We start from the raw sequence: 18678 nt of genomic DNA, 5'->3' as shown, positions 1-18678 counted from the left end.
AGAGATGGACCAGTTTGGACAAATGAACTTCCCAAATGAAAACACTTTTTGGAAGAAAGCAGAACATTTCAAAACTCTATGCCAAATATATTCTGTAATCTGAATTCTCTGGTCCATTGCAGGTGTGCAGATGATGCTGCCATTTAGTTTTAATATCATCATCCGTCTGGAGCTTTCATATTTCACTAAAATGTTTGTCAAAACCTCAAACACTCACACATGGTATTTTTTCACCTGTCTTGAGAGCCAATGTAAATAATATTCTTCCTTCTGACCTTGTTAGAAATGCTTTCTAGATGAAAATTGAAAAACAGATCAATATCTTGACTTGAAGGAAGACAGTCCCTGAGCAGAGATTGCATTCAAAAGTAAAGCTTCCCCTATTCCCTGGGCTGTCCGCAAGTAGAAACTACACACACACACACACACACACACACTTTTTAGAAAACTACAATTGTGAACTCCAAAAATCTTTGCCAAGATCTTTGTTCTCGGTAGTTTAAAAGAAGGTACATGTAGAATCGAACATTTACATGGCTTGGAAATTCTTTTGCGAAACACCTTAGACCACTTACATTTCCTTGCTGACATTCCTTTGTCCAGGAACCTTTAAGTACCATGATTATAAATCTTCCTGAGTCAGAAGTGGAAAGTCTTTTATCAATAACACTCTTTCTTCAATAAACTGTTGTATGGGTACCACAGTAGAACCTTCTGATCTTTTTTTTTTTTTAAATATTCTGGGACAAAAAGTTAATTTTGTGGAGCATCCCTGTCATTTATTGAAAACTAGTCTAATGCAACTGCTAGTCTACTGGAGCCAATCTCTCTCCCTCATCCCAACTTCTTTTCATACAATTTTTTCATGAAAAGTGAACTGCCCTATGTTCCTTTCTACCCATTTTACATTAGAAACATATTTCCACAGCAATGACTTTCTTGTTCCCCTTTTTTACCTGAGTAAACTATTAAGGTGTTGTCCAGTCCCAAACAAATGAACGCCCACCTCACAGACGTAATATTCAGTATTAGTGGATATTTCAAAAGTGCATAAAAGCTCAAGATTCAATAAAAATAAATGGGGCTTGTACCCTTATGTTACTTAGGTTCTTCTGATAAGTTGCTGTGTGGAAAAAAATCCCATAAAATATACCTCTTCCATAGATCATTGGCTGCTTGCACCATTAAAAAGTAGTGACAATGTTGGGATGTGTTGTTTACTTATAATCAACTTTTAATCTTAAAGATAAAACCTTATCCTTGGGGAATCTCTGATGCCAGGAGCCGAATGTTGTTAGAAAGTAAGTGTCCCTGAATTTCAAAGACAGCTGATATTGCCCTTGCACTACAGTAGCAATGGTCAGTGATGCTAAGCTTAATATGGTGAGTTACTGTATAAATCACAAGATGCTTCAGTTGTGACATTTTGGAATGTAACAAAAATTAAATGGGCACCAACAAATCCCAGGAGGTACAAACATAAGGGTTCATTCAGTAGTTTGAGTGTTGACCTGCTAAACCCAGGGTTGTGAGTTTGATCCTTGAGGGGGACACTTAGGGATCTGGGGCAAAATCTGTACTTGGTTCTGCTAGTGAAGGCAGGGGGCTGGACTTGATGACCTTTCAGAATCCCTTCCAGTTCTATGAGATAGGTGGGTATATTCTTCACTGAACTACTTGAAACATTCTAAGGTTTGTGCTCCTTGAACTTGTGGGGTAAAATTTTAAAAAGAACTCCTCATTGGCCTGACTCTGCTCCTGTTGAATCCAATGGGAGTACCATGGACTTCTCAGCGAGCAGAATTACACTAGGGCTGAGCATTCTTGAAAATCCCACTGATGATATTCCAGTGACCTCATTTCTCCCACCTCCCTGTTACCCAAATTGCTCAAATGGCCCTAATTAAATACATCAGTCCAATAAATCCATGGTATATTTTCAAAACCCATGTTTTACATTTTTGTGCACATGTAAATATGCCAGCAGTGGCTAGCCATTGGCTGATGCACACAGTGTGTTAGATAGCAAAGGGCTGGATAGAATACCAATCTCCTAGAACTGGAAGGGACCTTGAAAGATCATCAAGTCCAGCCCCCTGCCTTTACTAGCAGGACCAAGTACTGATTTTGCCCCAGATCCCTGAGTGGCCCCCTCAAGGATTGAACTCACAACCCTGGGTTTAGCAGGCCAATGCTCAAACCACATTACCTTTTTTCCAATATGTGCCATTTTTTCAGCATCTTTACCATGACTGAATTACCTTTAAACTATTCCAAATGTCTAGATTTCCAGTTTGATTGGAAAGATACTAAAAATGACATTAGGGATTCAATATTGAGCTGTGCTTATTTTTAATCTTCATTTGGAGGAAAGGACATCTGGCAGCTTCTAGTCAATTTCAGTCAGAATAAAAACATTATTAATCAGGGAACTTTTTAAGTTCCAGCCTACTAACCTATTAGGTTTCTTTGCTGTTTCGAGTGATTTCCAGATACATTTTTTTCCTAATCTCGTGCACAGTTCTGCACTAATTCATGCTCTAGTCACGGTGACCTATTATGAGGATTTCTGTTTCCATGCTTGTTAATTTTAAACTTCTTATTCTATCTCAGATGGAACCATGGAAGAACAAATGTCATGATTATTTGATCTTACTATTACAGATGTCTTTTTGTTTTCTTTTGTTTTTTCAGAGGCCTCTTAGCTGATAGCTTCACAGAAACACACTATATGAAAGATGGCACTGATGTCATTCTCACACGCAATTACACGGTAAGGTTTGTGTCTTGGGGAATAGATGATGCTTCATCATTAAAACACCATGTGAGTGCTGCCAGGATGGGAGACTGAAATAAAGTAGCTGGCTGGGTATTGTTTTTAGATTGTTGTCTTTGGCAACTGCTTGTCCCTATGTACCTAAGCAAGAATTTTGAGGGGAAAATTTTTCAAAGTGAGGCTTGGGGAGTTTCACCAATGGCTGTCATGAAGCCTATAAGATTTTTGCTATTAAAGCCTTATGCAGCTCTTTGAAAATGCACTTGTTAGAGTTTTCTAGTTGGCCACAAACAGCCATTGTTGCACAGATAAGGAGTGAAGGCCTGATTCAATTAAAAAGAAAGCCCTAAAAAGCTGGCTTCTGCAGGGCCATGTCGAAGGTCACCTAAAGGCATTCCAAGGTCTGTGTGGGTTTCTACAATGCAAAAGCAAGATATAGCTTTTATTTTTTGTTCTTATTAAATCAGGCCCTAAGATATTTTTAAAAAAATATCTGGCTAACTTGCTCTTCATTAAAATGAGCACAAAATGCCTCCCCCCCCTTTTAAAAATGCTTTTTATCCATAAAGTACTGTTTTAAGGCACTCGCATTTTTGTCCTCTGATGGCAAATATGAATTCCTTAATTAAAAACAGTGCGGTGATTGATTTTAATTATGAAGTTTATCTTTTATCTGGCTTAGTAGATCCAGCTCGGATGGAATATTTCTTTTATTTATTTATTTACTTACTTACTGTATCAGTAGAAGCATCTTACTCCATGTTATCTGTAATGAGTCTTGCAGATGACAACTGGGGAAGTATTTTCACTCGTGTCTTTTTAATGCTAAGAAATATCTTTGTTGTGAAAAGCCAGTCATGTCCAGACTAAAGCAATCAATTTTGAAAGTTATCAGCCTCTTCCTGTGTGCATGCGTGCATGCAGGTGGTGGTCATCTTATTGCAATGGAAAAGAGCTGATCACTTCTTTTGGAAGATTGTATAACATCACTAGCTGTCTCATGGGCTGACTTCATAAGGAGGGATGTATAGTCTGTGCTGTAAGTAAACTGCAAAAAAGCAAGTAGATGAAAAAATTCAAATTGGTTTTAAAATTTATAATATTCAAATGAGGAAAGAATATACAACTTTTTGTATATTGAAGCAAACTAATCTCAGCATGTCTACTGATGACTGTAGAAAGTTTACTCTTTACAAATATATTTGGAAAAGTTTTAAGTAGGCAACGTACTTTGGTACAATGATGATGGCAGAAGACCCAAATAAATTGTATTAATGGTGCAGTTTGCTATCTAAAATAGTTTGAGCAGACCAGTACAACACATTTTTTATCAAGAGCAACTGCAATATTGTTTAAAAGAAGTGTCTTCCTGAGGTTCCTAATTTTATCTTTTTTCATTCAGTATTCCTAAAGCACCTGTATGGTGCACTCTAAACTAAATCAAGTTCTGTTTATAGTTACCTGGCTGTGGAAATGAAATCAGGTTTTGGTCATTGTGCTATTTGCAGTCCTAAGGGCATGGCTACACTTGCAGATGCTGAGCGCTTTGAGTTAAACCAGCCTTCATAGATCACAGTAGGGAAAGCGCTGCAGTCTGTCACACTGACAGCTGGCAGCGCACTGGCATGGCCACATTAGCAGATCTTGCAACGGCCACAGATAGCAGTGCACTGCGGTAGCTATCCCAGTGTGCAAGTGGCTGCAACGTGCTTTTCAAATGGGGTGGGGTGGAGGTGACAGGGAGTGTGATATGTGTATGTGGGGGAAAGACTGTGTTTTGGGGGGCAGAGAGTGTGTCAGCATGCTGTCTTGTAAGTTCAGACAGCAGCAGACCTCCCCCAGCCTCTCTCTCACACAGCATTCCACAGTAATGGTTGCTTTGTCTCTGAGCAGATAAGCAGCTGGCTGTCAAACGAAGCTTTCAAAGGGCATATGCAAAACATGACAAGAGTGGCCACTTGACTTAAGGGGATTATGGGACATTTCCAGAGGCTGATCAGAGCGCAGTAATGCAACACCTCATTCACACTGACGCTGGGGCGCTCCAGCGGGGCCGCATCAAACGTTATTCTACTCTCCGAGTGAAGTACCAGGAGCACTAGCTGTGGAGTCATAGCACTCTACGTGCCTGCCAGTGGGATGGGGAGTGAGCTAGTGTCTGGGCTCCTTTAATGCTCTGTAACTCACAAGTATAGCCAAGCTCTAAGTCTGAGCCTCTGCTTGGGCAGATGTTATTGTTGTATTCTCTTCACATTTAGACTATATACTAAATAGCCCCCCAAAATCTGTCATTTTCAAAGTTACCACTGCTTTATTAGTTAATGGTCTGCAGTAAAGCCAGAGAACGTCTTTAAATGCACAAATCAGCTAACGATTTGTTTTTGGGGTGATTATCTACTTCATTCAGTAATTTAAAACCACAAAAGTCCTTTTTTGGTAGGTGAAAATACTGTAACTCAAATGAGTTACTGAGCTAGAAATCAATTTTCCACAAATCCAATCACAGGATATGATCTAATAGGTTTACCGTTTTCAATATTGAACTTAAAGGAACCTTACCTTCTTGCAGCATGTGGATCTTGAAGAAGTTATGAAAATGAATAGATGAGTTCAAAGTTAATGAAATATCTAGTTGCGTGTCTGGATGGGAAGAAATAAAACCTTTTCTATAATACACTCTTTGATAATGTCAGTTGCACTTTAGGTGCTGTGTGTATCCCTAGGAATCATCATCCCTTCCTCTTTCACCAGACACTTTCACAGACAGACATCTACACTTAAAACCGCTGCATCAGCTCAGTGCATCAGTGCGCTGTGCTGCTGTAGCACGGTAATGAAGACGTCTAATCCGCTGGGAAGAGCTCTCCCATCAGTGCACTTAATCCATTTCCCCAAGTAGCTACGTTGATGGGAGAAGCTCTCCTGCTGAAAAATCCACACCCGAATGTGACATAGTTATACCAATGTAGGTCTGTAGTGTAAACCAGGAGTTTGCTACATACACTGAGAGCACACAGATATCTGGCTTCCATGAGCAGCGCCAGTTATAAATTGTGCTCCTGCCTCAGACTCCAGACTACTAACTCTTATGAATTTTAGCAGATGTTTATGTAATGTGACAGACCCGGACCAGTGGGGTACACGAATCTGGTAGAGGGCAAATATACTGGTCACTGGATGAGTAGTTTTCTGTTCCCTGAGTGACCAGAGCAGGGGCTGCACTATAGTAATCTGGAACCTGCTAGGCAGACAGGCTGATTAGATCACCTGCAGCCAATCAAGGCAGGCTAATCAGGGCACCTGGGTTTAAAAAGGAGCTCACTCCAGTCAGCCGAGGGGGAGCCAGAGGAGAGGAAGTGCGTGGGAGGAGCTGGGAACAAGAGGTGCAAGGAGCTGAGAGGGAAAGGGTGTGCTGCTGGAGGACTAAGGAGTACAAGCTTATCAGACACCAGGCGGAAGGTCCTGTGGTGAGGATAAAGAAAGCGTTTGGAGGAGGCCATTGGGAAGTATCCCAGGGAGTTGTAGCTGTCATGCAGCTGTTACAGGAGGCACTATAGACAACTGCAATCCACAGGGCCCTGGGCTGGAACCCGGAGTAGAGGGCGGGCCTGGGTTCTCCCAAACCTCCCAACTCCTGATCAGACAAGGAGGAGTTGATCCAGACTGTGGGGAAGATCACTGAGGTGAGCAAATCTGCCAATAAGCGCAGGAACCACCAATGTAGAGGAGGAACTTTGTCACAGTAACCAGGCTGTCTCAATGTCATTGAATGATAGCCCAGGTTTTTCTCCAGTTAAGGATTGGATGAGTTTAATTGATCATTGTCTTTAAAGCAGAAATATTATGGCCATGCCTAACAGCTGCATGCCCTTAGTTGTGAGTGAAGCAAACCTCTAGAGAGAATTCAATGTGTGGAATTGCTCCTCTTGTTTGTGATTTTCTTTTTATCAGAGTGTTACTAGCACTTTACTGAGACAGATAATGAAGACACACTAACAATGTCACTGACACACCATTTTTCTCCTTGCTTTAACTATGGCAAACCACGTAAGTTCAATTTAGATTATAACCCACCGTTCTGTATTTTGTTACATTCTCATGTTAAAAAAATGCTCCAAATAAACATTTTCTTATGAGATAAACTAATTTGCTTAGAGATTCATATCTGAGCTATTCCATCATACCCTGGTCTTTTTCTAGGTTATTGCTTTCTTTAAGAAATCAAGATGGGCTTTAGAAGTGTGTGTGCAGCTGTGTAATTGAAAACCATTCCCTGACTGAAAAGGTTAATTAATGCAGCTAGATGTGAATGAACCAAGTAATAAAAAGGCATAGTGAGATGACTGTCAGTTGAAACATGAATGATAACTTTCCTTTGCACTAATAAGATAGTAACCTTTTACAAGAATATTTTCAGCTTCCGATAGCATTTAAAGAGATGTGAAAAAAGAAATGCTGAACGTGACACAATCATTACTTTCCAGCCAGTCACATAATTGCAGATGTAGTATAACCTTTAGTCAACAATAAAATTAATTTTGATTGCAGCAAGATATGTATCTTTATTGAGTCAGTATCTGTGTTGTGGTTGCCTTTTGCAAGCAGTTGGATTATTAAAGAAATACAATAACCTAGCCATAAAATGCCTTTCAAAATAGAAGACCATCTTATTTTTGTTTGTTCCTAATAATGTGCAGCTACCCAGCTAGTTAATTTAATAAAATGCTTCCCTTCCATCCCACTTTTCATTTGCCCTGTGAGTTTCTCAAGCCATAGATTTGAGACTAGATTTAATACATCTCACAGTATGCTTAATTACCTCCTATGAATTTACATCCTATTACTAAAGAAAATTTACATCTAAGCAAAATGTTAATGTCAATGAGATTTGTTCCACTGTTTAATGTTATAAAATGCCCCGTATCTTAGCTTTCAGATAACATAATCAAGGAGAAAAAACTTGTCATATTTTAAATACACTGTTGATTGTTAGGGATGCCAAAGGTACTTGTGTAGACTCCTCTGGTCCAACATTAAACATTGAGAATGCCCAGTACAGTATTTCATGGAGGCAGAAAGATTGCTATCAGTGGGATACTGGATGCTGTCGCCTGAAATCAGACAAAGTTTTAGATAGAAAGGAAGGGAGAACCTTATAAACACAAGGCACTGAATAGAATTTATGACTACCTAAATGTTTCCCCCTTCCTTCCTTTTTGCAATTAGGGTCACTGCTATTACCATGGTACTGTGCAAGGATATCCTGATTCTGCAGTCATTCTCAGTACCTGCTCTGGACTCAGGTAAGTAAGCTTTCCAAAGACATCTTGGACATCTAAAACACATATAATGACTACAATCAAATCCCATGCTTCAAGGTTTCAGGTGGTTGCCTGCAGAGGTCAGGAAGGATTCCCCACCCACCCACCCCCAATACATAATTAGCTAGATGTATTCTGGGTTGATGTTTTTTCCATATTCCTCTGAAATATCAAAGCTTGGCCAAACCTGCAGTTGCGACACCAGACAGGGTGGACCAGTGTTCTGAGGCAATACCAAAAAACCTCTTTCTAGAGCAGTGGTTCCCAAGCTTGTTCCACCGCTTGTGTAGGGAAAGCACCTGGCGGGCCGGGCTGGTTTATTTACCTACTGTGTCTGCAGGTTCGGCCGATCGTGGCTCCCACTGGCTGCGTTTGCTGCTCCAGGCTAATGGGAGCTGCTGGAAGCAGCGCATGCCAAGGGACGTACTGGCCACCGTCCAGCAGCCCCCATTGGCCTGGAGCCAGCGGGAGCCAGTGGGAGCCATGATGGGACGAACCTGCGGACGCGGCAGGTAAACAAACCAGCCCAGCCCCCAGGGACTTTCCCTGCACAAGCAGCGAACAAGTTTGGGAACCACTCCTCTAGACGCTTGATTGGTGTGTCTTGCTCAGGGTCATACTACTCTTTAGATTTGGGGTAAGGAATTTTCCTCCAGATCACATTGGAGGGACCTTGGAGTTTGGTCTCTTGGCACCCGAGTCTCTCCTGTTCTCTGGCTGTAGCAGACAGTTTAGTCCTTGATGACTGACATGCTGTTGTCTCTGACTAGAATCTTTGGGCTCAATATAAGGGAATGTGATTGAAATGTAATGGCCTGTGATATACAGGAGGTCATGGTTTGTGCATGATTTGGCAACCCCAGTATTAAAGTTGAATGTGGGGACTAGGAATGAGAATTCATAGAATTTAAGGCAAGGAGGGACCGTTAGATCATATAGTCTGACCTCCTGTATAAGACCATTACATTTCACCCAGTTATCCCTGGACTGAGCCAGTAACTTAGTTTTGGTAAAAGCATATCTACAGGAAAGGCATACCAACATGATTTGAAGACATCAGGAGATGGAGAATCCACCACTTCCCTTGGTGATTTATTCCAATGCTTAAATACCTTCCTTTAAAAAAAAAAAAAAGCCTTATTTCTACTTTGAACTTGTCTGTATTCAGCTTCCAGCCATTGTTTCTTCTTCAAGTATGGCCTCTATTTGTATTCTACTGTGGGTGCACATGTGCTCCATGCATCAAACACTGGAAGATTTTTGCTAGCGGTTCTGTTGGTTCATGCCTGTGTCTTTCTCCTCTTCGTGCTCTAAACCAAGGGTATAAGGGGTGATGCGGGCCGACCGATTCTTCAGTTCCTTTCTACCACCCATGGTCCAAGATGGAGTCTTTCAGTGTCCACTGTGTTTGCTACTGCAGCATTTGCTTTCTTCAGTAATTACCAGTAAATAATTGATTATAGTATTTAGGTAGTTGTCGATGGCATCTTAATTCTTAGCTTAGCTTAGTTAGTCGTGACATAGCAAACTGTCAGGTGTTAATGTCTAAATATGGTTTTGTTCATTATTCCAAGTTCATGGAATTCACTGACAAACTCATTCAACAGGATTAAGTGCCGTTCCAAGCACTTATTGAGATAGGTACAATGATTGCCAGATCATCCCTTCAAGCTTCACTTGGCACAGCCTCCTAGTCGATGGCTATGGCTTTTTTTCATGTATAGACTGTTTGGCGTCAGTCCTCTGGATTCCCAGGGATGTCCAATCTACAGCGAAGGACTTGCCCTTCTAAGGGAACAGTCTGTTCAGTGAGAATATGATTCATTTATGCTCATTGAAGGACTCAAAGACAACCCTCCACTCCATGGGAATCTACACTCCACCACCAAGGAGGAAATTCTGTAGGCCACAGTCTCATAACCAACACCTCAACTCTTTTTCCATCAAAGGGGCTATGGACCACTACAAAAATGGCAGAGGATGCAGGGGAACAAGTACAATGCTCTCCCCTTTTCCTCCTTCAAACTCCAGCCTCGCACTGAGAAACATTTTCGAGAGATCTGAATCTAACCAGTTGCCAGTCTATCTACCCAACATTCAAATACCCAATTTGGTGACCATCTAGTTCATTTCTCCCAAACCTAGCAAATGGTAACAGAAAAATGAGTCCTTGACATCATTCATATCCTCTATACTATAGAGTTCCTCTCCTCCACTCCAAACCCCCCATCCATATCCGTCTTCAGGGATCACTCCCATGAGAGGATGCTCATTTGGAAAGTAGACTCCTTTCTTCAACAGGGACCCATAGAACTGGGACATCCCCACACTGGGGAAGGGGGTCTTACTCAAAATATTTTCTCATTCCCAAAAAGAAGGAAGAATGGAGACCCATCAATACTGCAGGCAGCTTGATGCCTTTATCTTAAAATTGAGGTTCAGGACAGTCACCCTGGCATCAGTAATTCCCCTCTGAACAGCTGCAACTGGTTCACAGCTCTTGACATGAAGAATGCCTGAATTCACATAGACATACACCCCATGCACAGAAGATTCCTGAGTTCACTGCAGGTTTGAACTATTGTCATTACAGGGTGCTCCCTTTTGGTCTCACAACAGTGCCAAGAGTATTCAGAGGTGTGATCAGTTGTGGGAGCCTACTTGAACTGCCACAGATCATCACTTTTCCCTTACCTTGAAGACTGAGTATTGCTAGGGAGCTCTCATCAGGCGATTCTGACAGTGATCTTATCTCTGCTTAACCTTCTGTGCTCACTGGGACTTGGTTTAAACATAGAAATGTCCGTTTTAGTTCCCATACAGACTATAGAGTTAATTGGGGCAATGCTGGAGTCTGTCAGTGTCAAAGCATACCTTTCTTGGGTCAGATTCCAATCAACCATGGTATTCAGCTCCAGATGAGACTGTTCACTCTGTTCATGTGTCATCCTTCTAGGACATATGGCCCCCTGTACCTATGTTACTCCCTTTGCAAAACTTTGCCTACAAGCTTAGCTCCAGATGGTATATGTGCCCAGCAGACACAATATGGAAAAACTAGTCTCTCTCTAGTCAAACTGCTTGGAAGAAAAGCGAGCAAGTGTAGGTGGGAGCTTTCTTCATCTCTTTCCCCCCCCTCCAGAAGAAAGACATTGATCACAGACCATTCCTTGTTAGGATGGGGGCACCCATCTAGATTAGAGAGACATGGAAAGTGGAGACTTTCCAAATGAATTTCAGGCTGCATGTTATGAGTTAACAACACTCCTCTTCCCCAAGGTCTGAGAGCCCACTCTACTAGGGCCAAGACCCCATCAGTAGCCTCACTTTGGGATATTCCTCTCATTGAAAACTATAAGGCAGCAACGTGGGGTTCTGTCCATGCCTGCAACAGACATTGCACTCTGGTGCAAGCTTCTCCAGCTGATGCACCTTCAGCACAGCATACTCCAGTCATTGGTACCACAAAGATTCTTGCATCTTCTTCTCAATTAATACTTCTTGTCAGTCACCCACAGTGGAAAACACATAGGGACCATCACTTGAAGGAGAAAGAAGGGTTGCTTATAGTGTATGGTAACTGGAGTTCTTTGAGATGTGCGGTCCCTATCTGTATTCCACCATCTGCCCTCCTTCCCCTTTACTTCTGATCTTTGATGCCTGGTTCATGGTAGAGAAGGAATCAAAGAGGCAGTTGGTCCACGCTTCCCTTTATATCCTTGGTTCAGCACATGAGGAGGAGAAGGGTGCAGGAACAGGCCAGCAGACACTGTTAGCAAAAAACTTCTGGACTCAGGTGCATAGAGGTGAGGCATACCCAAAGTGGATTACAGATAGGGACCACACATGTTGAAGAACTCTAGTTACTGTAAAAAGTAAATAACTTTTCTTTCTTATTATACCTTTCTCCACTAGATTAAAAATCCATTTTAAACCCAGTATTTTCTCCCCATGAAGCACTTATGCACTAATCAAGTCACTTTTCACTTCTCTTTTTGATAAGGTAAACAGGTTGATTTCTTTAAGTCTCTCACTGTAAGGCATTTTCTCTAGCCCATGAATAATTTTTTCAGCCTTTCTTTAATTTTCAAACATCCATCTAAAAATACAGTATTCCAGTATCAGTCTCATCCATAGAGCTGGCTGAAATTTGGGATTTTCGTTTATGAGAAATGTTGATTTTTGAAATTTGATTTTGGTCCAGTTTGGAATTAAACCAGTTTTTCTGAAATTTCTTGTTCCTCGAAAACCTGAAAAAACTTCATTTCAGAAACACAGCCACAATGTGTTTCCTAAACAAAATATGCTCCCTGGACCAGAAGCTGCTGATTGAATTGACATATTTGTAAGGGGAAAGACAAGAATTTCAGTTTGTCCATAGTTGCTGGGATTCCCAAGTCTGCAACTCTAGTGCAGACTTGCGCTTGGAGAAGAAAGTGATGAGGTTTGTGATGGTCCTCTGTTCTGGAGGGGGTGAGGGAGCTTTATCCCAAGCTTTAGATGAGTTTGTTAGATATCCTGGGCCCAGACCATAGAGCGCTTTGAAGATAAGGATCTAGACTTTGAACTTGATTCAAAATTTTCTGGGAATCCAGTGTAGAGGGTGGGTTCCCCATTGACAGCTATATTTTGAGATCTGTCAGTTAGTCAGTTCTTAATCCATTTAATGTGTGCTTTATCAATATTGTACAGTGCTATGTTTTTAATCAGAATGTTATGCTATACTAAGTCAAAAACCTTACAAATATGATACTATATCTATGCAGTTACTTCTATCAACCAAACTTGTAATATCCTCAAATAACAAAGTCAGGTTTGTGTGACGAAAACTATTTTCCATAAATGCATGGTGACTGTCATTGATTATATTCCTGCCCTTAATTCTTTATTAATTAAGAATGCATATTCCCTGCTGCTGCTCAAGAGGGACATCAGCAGGCTAGTAGAATTTTGGGGAGTCTGTATGATTCCCATTTTCAAAGTCCGCTGTGCCCAGGTGATGCTATATTTTATTCTGACAGTACACTGGTTGGCATATCTATCAGATTGTGACAGAAGCTGGTTGCCTTCCAGTCCTTGTTTAGCTGTGGAGTCCTCAAACTTGTCCCCCTGTGGTAGTGAGCAATGGTATACACTAGCAATGACAGCACTGCTGTGCAGCTGCTAACTTCTACAGCTTCCAACAGCCCAGTAGTTCTGAGAATTTGCTTCCTAATGTGACTATGAAGCTCAATAAATTGTGGTGGTGAAAGATATGACACATAGCAAGTAGTTTAGATGCTAATGTTAACACACACCAAAAAAAAAAAAGTGAGAGAGAGACACAATGTCAAGAAAAAAATTAAATTACCCAATTTAATAATTTCTCAGTCAACTTTCAGAAAGGCACTGACTGATGGTAGTTTTTAAATACATAGACATAGTTCAGGAACCAATTACCCTTCCTAGTTGGTCAATCACAGAGTGGTATTTACTCACAGAGCAGTTCCAAATCACAGTAATTAACTGTAAATTGGCTCTAGTGTTCTCCCTGGAAAACCAGTTTTCCTGTCAAATTTCCAGCTGTCTCAGACTTTTCTGAGTTTGTTTAATTTATCTACAAACAGCATGACTATTTGAGCCTTTCCCTCCTCTGTTTTGCATTCTGCATGGTGGTGGTATTTTCATGGCTTTTATATTATAGCCTTGGAGAGAATAGGAGCAGAGGAGGAAGAAAACATAGAGCGAACAAGCAATTTGTTACCAAAATTCTTATCCTTATTAAAAGGGCAACCTTGGCCATAGTTAGTAGGATTCCACTGTTGTTTTCCAGCAAGAAAACATTTTTACGAGTGCTTTTCCATCTATCTGGCATCTCCACTAACTTTTATGCTAGTTAATCTATTATGTTTGTGATATTTTAGACAGCATTAGTCATATATAAGCCATTGTCATGGCAGGTAAAAAATAATTTAGTGCCCCTTAAATATTTTAAAGAATTGCATGATTACAGTGAAAGCAGTGCTAGGTGGTCTACCACAGCTAGGGGAAATTTGCTGTTTGTGTGGAAAATAACAGATAGTATTAGCCCTGCACCCCAGAGCTATTTACAAAGAAAAAAGCTAACAAGAAGGACAGTTTGACTGCATGTTAAATGTGCTTTCTCTCTTTTCTCTGATTCATTCTCTCTTTCACTTTTGGTGAATTTTGTGCTCACAGCTGATTGACAAGTCTAGTCCTCTCTTTGGCTCCAGTCACTGTTACCCAGCTCCTTACGCAGTCATTTATTCCAGTACAATGTGGATGTAAAGCCTTATCCAGTCAGAATAGAAACATTTTTCATTCAAATTGCACTGGTGCAAGTAACTGCATACAGGGCAGGTTGGTGGTAAACTAGGCCCCTTATGGTGTAGCATCTTCTTTGCCAGGGCAGGCTTTCCTATTTCCCAGCTACTGTGGTTCAGCTTAGCATGCAGGGAGAACATCTAGGGTGAGGATATATCTCAATATCCATTTAACTGCTGCATTCTCTGTTGGGACTGGCCATACGAGTGCCCATGAGTGATAGTGATTTTGTGATCGGAACACCCGTTGAGCTAGACCCCAAAACTCATTTCACAGCCTGGTAACAGATAATAATTACTTTGTCAGTATCTGAGCTTGAACAGAAACATGCAGTTGAAAGGCTACATATTGCAATATCAGTTCCCTGAACCATCTACTTCCCCCCTCCCCTGGAATAAAAGGCCAGATGATGCAAAATGCTAAAGGCCTGCTGTGAAGTCCTAAGGGTGCTGAGTACCTTGCAGGTTTGGTCCCAGTTCACGTAATACCTCTCTCACAAAAACATTTTTAATAATCTCTTGTCAGAAATGTTAAAATGCATATTATTAGTATGAATGTTTTACTAGTATGCACAAAAAATAGTTTAAAACAGTGCAGGAAATTCAGAGCTAAAGCAACCACCTGGTCCCTAACACATTCCATCGTGCCTGAGTATTGTAGAAATTAATGTCTAATGTATAACATTACAAAGCTAACGTGCTGCAGTTTCCTTGTTTATGTTGCTTTTCCCTCCAGGGCTCTGTTTTGATCTGATATAGTCCCAGGAATCCAACTCCACATGGAGTTTCACAAGAAAGTATTGTGATGCAGTCATGGGCTAAAGAGGGAAGCCTTGCCTCATGCTCCTAGATTCTGTTTCTGGCTCTGCCACACAGTTGCATGAATTCGGACAAGTCACTTCTGTGCCTCAGTTTTTCATCTGTAAAGTGTAGATAATAATTCTAACCTACCTCCCATGAGTGTTGAGTGAGTCTTACAGTTTAAGCACCATGAGATCCCTTGATGAAAGGAAGCGCAAACTATTATAATTATTTCATTTGAATTTCAGGACGTCGTCATCCTGCCATCTGAAACTAGCAGTCCATCTTGGACACCTTTCCATCTATACAGGAGAAAGACACGTGCCTTTGCCATAGACTAAGATAATGCATTAAAAGGCATGAAACTGACCCAAAAGAGAAAGTTTCACATTTTAGAAAGCTGTGAAGCTTATATATACCATGCAGCCATGTGGCTAAGCATTTAAGATAAATTATTAGCTTATATATGGCATTTGACTGCCTATCCTGTGTTGTATAAGGAATAGAGTGAAATCTGAAAATTTGAAAAGCACATGTTGCTCATGCAGGTGGAGATAACTGAATCACATAGAGATAGAAAGAAGACTCAGTTTTCTTCTACACACACACTTTCATAGTCCCACTGTAATACTTTCTCTCAGACATAACATTAGAATGTCTTGCTTCACTTAGGACTACAATAGCATAAAGAGAGTTAGATTGACACTGATAGCTACCTAAAATGCAGGTAATAGGAGAGTGTAATCATGCCATTGTCTGCATGCTGCTTAACTTCTTTGGAGGAGGAGGAGTTGAGTGGCAGGAGAGAGGCTGTATATATTGAATGCATGAAATAGGAATGATGGATAATCAGTGCTTCCAGCACTTCCATCTGGAAAAGAAAACCAATTAGATTTTTCAGACTATTTGGGAGGTGATGGTTTGGATGAGGCAAGGTCATCCTGCCATCCTATAGAAAGTACTCTTCTTTCTTTCCCAGGAAAGGGGGCCTCCAGTTTAGTAGCAAATATGTGAGTCTTATGGGCATGATTTTCAGCCTCCACATGTGCTTGTACAACTTTAAAGTACCCCTCTACTCTAATATAACGTGACCTGATATCACAAATTCAGATATAACGCGATAAAGCAGCTCTCCGGGGGGGGGGCTGCGCACTCCTGTAGATCAAAGCAAGTTCGATATAATGCGGTTTCACCTATAACACAGTAAGATTTTTTGGCTCCTGAGGACAGCATTATGTCGGGGTACAGGTGTAGTAATATATGTCTGCTTCGCTTTTGCATGCAGGGTATAAAATATACACATGCAAAACCTATTTGTCTGAAGAAGATTTGCATGCACAGACCCCTTTACCTGAATGCACAGATGCAAGTGCTGGAAAAGTGCATATGCAGGTACAGGTGCATACACAAGAGGAAGCCATGTTGAGATCTCACTGATCAGCAGACACTAGGTGGGATTTTAAAAAGTGCCTCAGTGACGTAGCAGCATGTGTCTCGTTGAGAGTTAATGGAACTTTTGCTCCTATGTATCTTACGTATGTTGAAAATCTTATCCAATCGCCTAGGTGCAGCATATTTGCTAAATAACACAACAGAGTCATACATACATGAAATGTTTAGTCACTGCACAACAACAAATAGAAAGTAAAATCATTTCTGTAGGTGCTATGGTATTTAAAAGACCCTCCTTATCGACCCCAAATCTGGGGCCAAGTTTGACTTCAGTGTCTCTTTACTGTTTCCCTATATTATCATTATATAGTGCTACAAAATAACACACTAAAATGGCATTGATAATAACTGCCCTCTCTTTTCTTCCTCTAGTTCCTTTGCCATCTTCCCTGGTCTGTCTTGCCATTCTAATGGTTAAGCTCACTCATAACACTTTCTCTGATAATACAGTTACTGCACTTTGACTCCCAAGTACAGGACATTAAATTCTATTATCACTCTGTGTAACTCCATCCTTGAATTCTGGACACCAGGATTTCAGACCAATAAGCAGTGACATTGGATAAATCTCATTTGCAATGTGAAACTAACCTGCCTAACTATGTTTACAATAGTTTCTGGACATGGGTTAATTTTTATATACTGTACTATGGAATAGATTTTCAGATTGCTGAAGAACATTTTGCTAGCATAAAGCAGGTTCATGTGAATATGGGGTATATCTAAATGAGAATTCCCTTCTTATGCTGTAGTACCTGAAAACAACACAGCCATTGTTTTAGTGGTTGCTTTGAATTTCTCTCTGTTGTTGATTTGAGTCAGACTTTAAGTTCTGATGTACGTAATAATAAGCTCCTATATTGTGCTTTTCATCAGTAGAACTTATAGCTCCTTACAGAGGAGGGAAATTTCATTACTTCAGTGAGGCACAGAGAGATGAAGTGAATTACCTAGGGTCATCCAGCAGGCTGGTGGTAGAACCTGGAATAGAACCATAGTCTCATGAGTCCCAGCCCTGGGCTACATCCAGAAGGCCATACTGTTACAAAGAGGAAGGAAGTCATGCTCTTAAGGCAATGTAGGTCAAATCTTGGACTATTTACTCAGGCAAAATTCTCACTGAATTCAATATAATGTAGATTGGACTCCACATTTGGAAAATTGGTACATATCAACAGAATAAAGGCTATGTTTCTTATTCCTTTCAGGCAGCCTTCATTTCATGCTCATCCAAAACTTGAGCGAACTCCACATTTGTGAACCCACATGGACAATTGCACATACACACTGTGTAATTGCACACTTACCTGATTGGCTTGCACTCCTGAGGATTCACAGTGCTCATAAAATGGAGGCTGGCAGAACATTTTCCCTTACAAGTATAACTGAAAAGGAGCTGAAACAATTTTAGAAGACTCTTTCCAGCTAGGCTTCTCTGCAGAGTTATGAACCTTTGAGAACAGTTAGGCAGAGGAAATAGAGAGAAACATTAGCTAATGGCAGTGCAGTTTCCAGAACCAGGATGGATGTGTGGGCATGGAGGATAGGCAATGAGCATGAACTACTGAAGCTACAATATTCATAATTAGTTAAATTCACCTCTGAGCAGAGGGGCAGCACGAGATCTGCTCAATACTTAACTCCCTAGACTTAAGTGGCACTTCACTGATACATAGGCCTTGCATTGAGCCTCTGTGTAAGGGTGAATTTCACCGAAAGTGAGTACACAATATACACAGATGAGACAGTCTTCTATTTTAGTACATTTCTCATGTACTAAGGCAAATTACATATATGTTCTTCTCCCAGAGGTAATAGGGTTTTTTATTGTTTTTATTTAAAAAGGAGCATAAGTTTGAGCGTCATTAAAACCAAATGTTTAATTGCATTCATGGGTATCAGATTTATTGATTTACTTAACTCTCCACTTGCAGTGCAGCAGAATAATATATCATAGCTTCGGATAATGCTGCCGTAGCCAAGTTTTCCTTTAATATCACAATTT

The 18678-nt window shown here is 40.7% G+C and overlaps 1 protein-coding gene across 2 annotated transcripts in view; it reads left to right on the top strand.

Annotated features, from left to right (window-relative positions):
• Positions 1-18678, top strand: part of ADAM12 (ADAM metallopeptidase domain 12) — a 328083-nt gene that overhangs the window by 188059 nt on the left and 121346 nt on the right. For both annotated transcript variants that reach the window (XM_030570288.1, XM_030570289.1), the window contains exons 4-5: positions 2695-2773; positions 8003-8079. In XM_030570288.1, the coding sequence (XP_030426148.1) occupies positions 2695-2773; positions 8003-8079 (156 nt within the window). The remainder of the gene's footprint in view (positions 1-2694; positions 2774-8002; positions 8080-18678) is intronic.

The sequence above is a fragment of the Gopherus evgoodei genome, chromosome 7 (genome assembly GCF_007399415.2).
Source record: "Gopherus evgoodei ecotype Sinaloan lineage chromosome 7, rGopEvg1_v1.p, whole genome shotgun sequence".
Taxonomy (NCBI): Eukaryota; Metazoa; Chordata; order Testudines; family Testudinidae; genus Gopherus; species Gopherus evgoodei.
The sequence above is the reverse complement of the archived record's forward strand: the minus strand, read 5'-3'. Positions and strand labels throughout refer to the sequence as shown.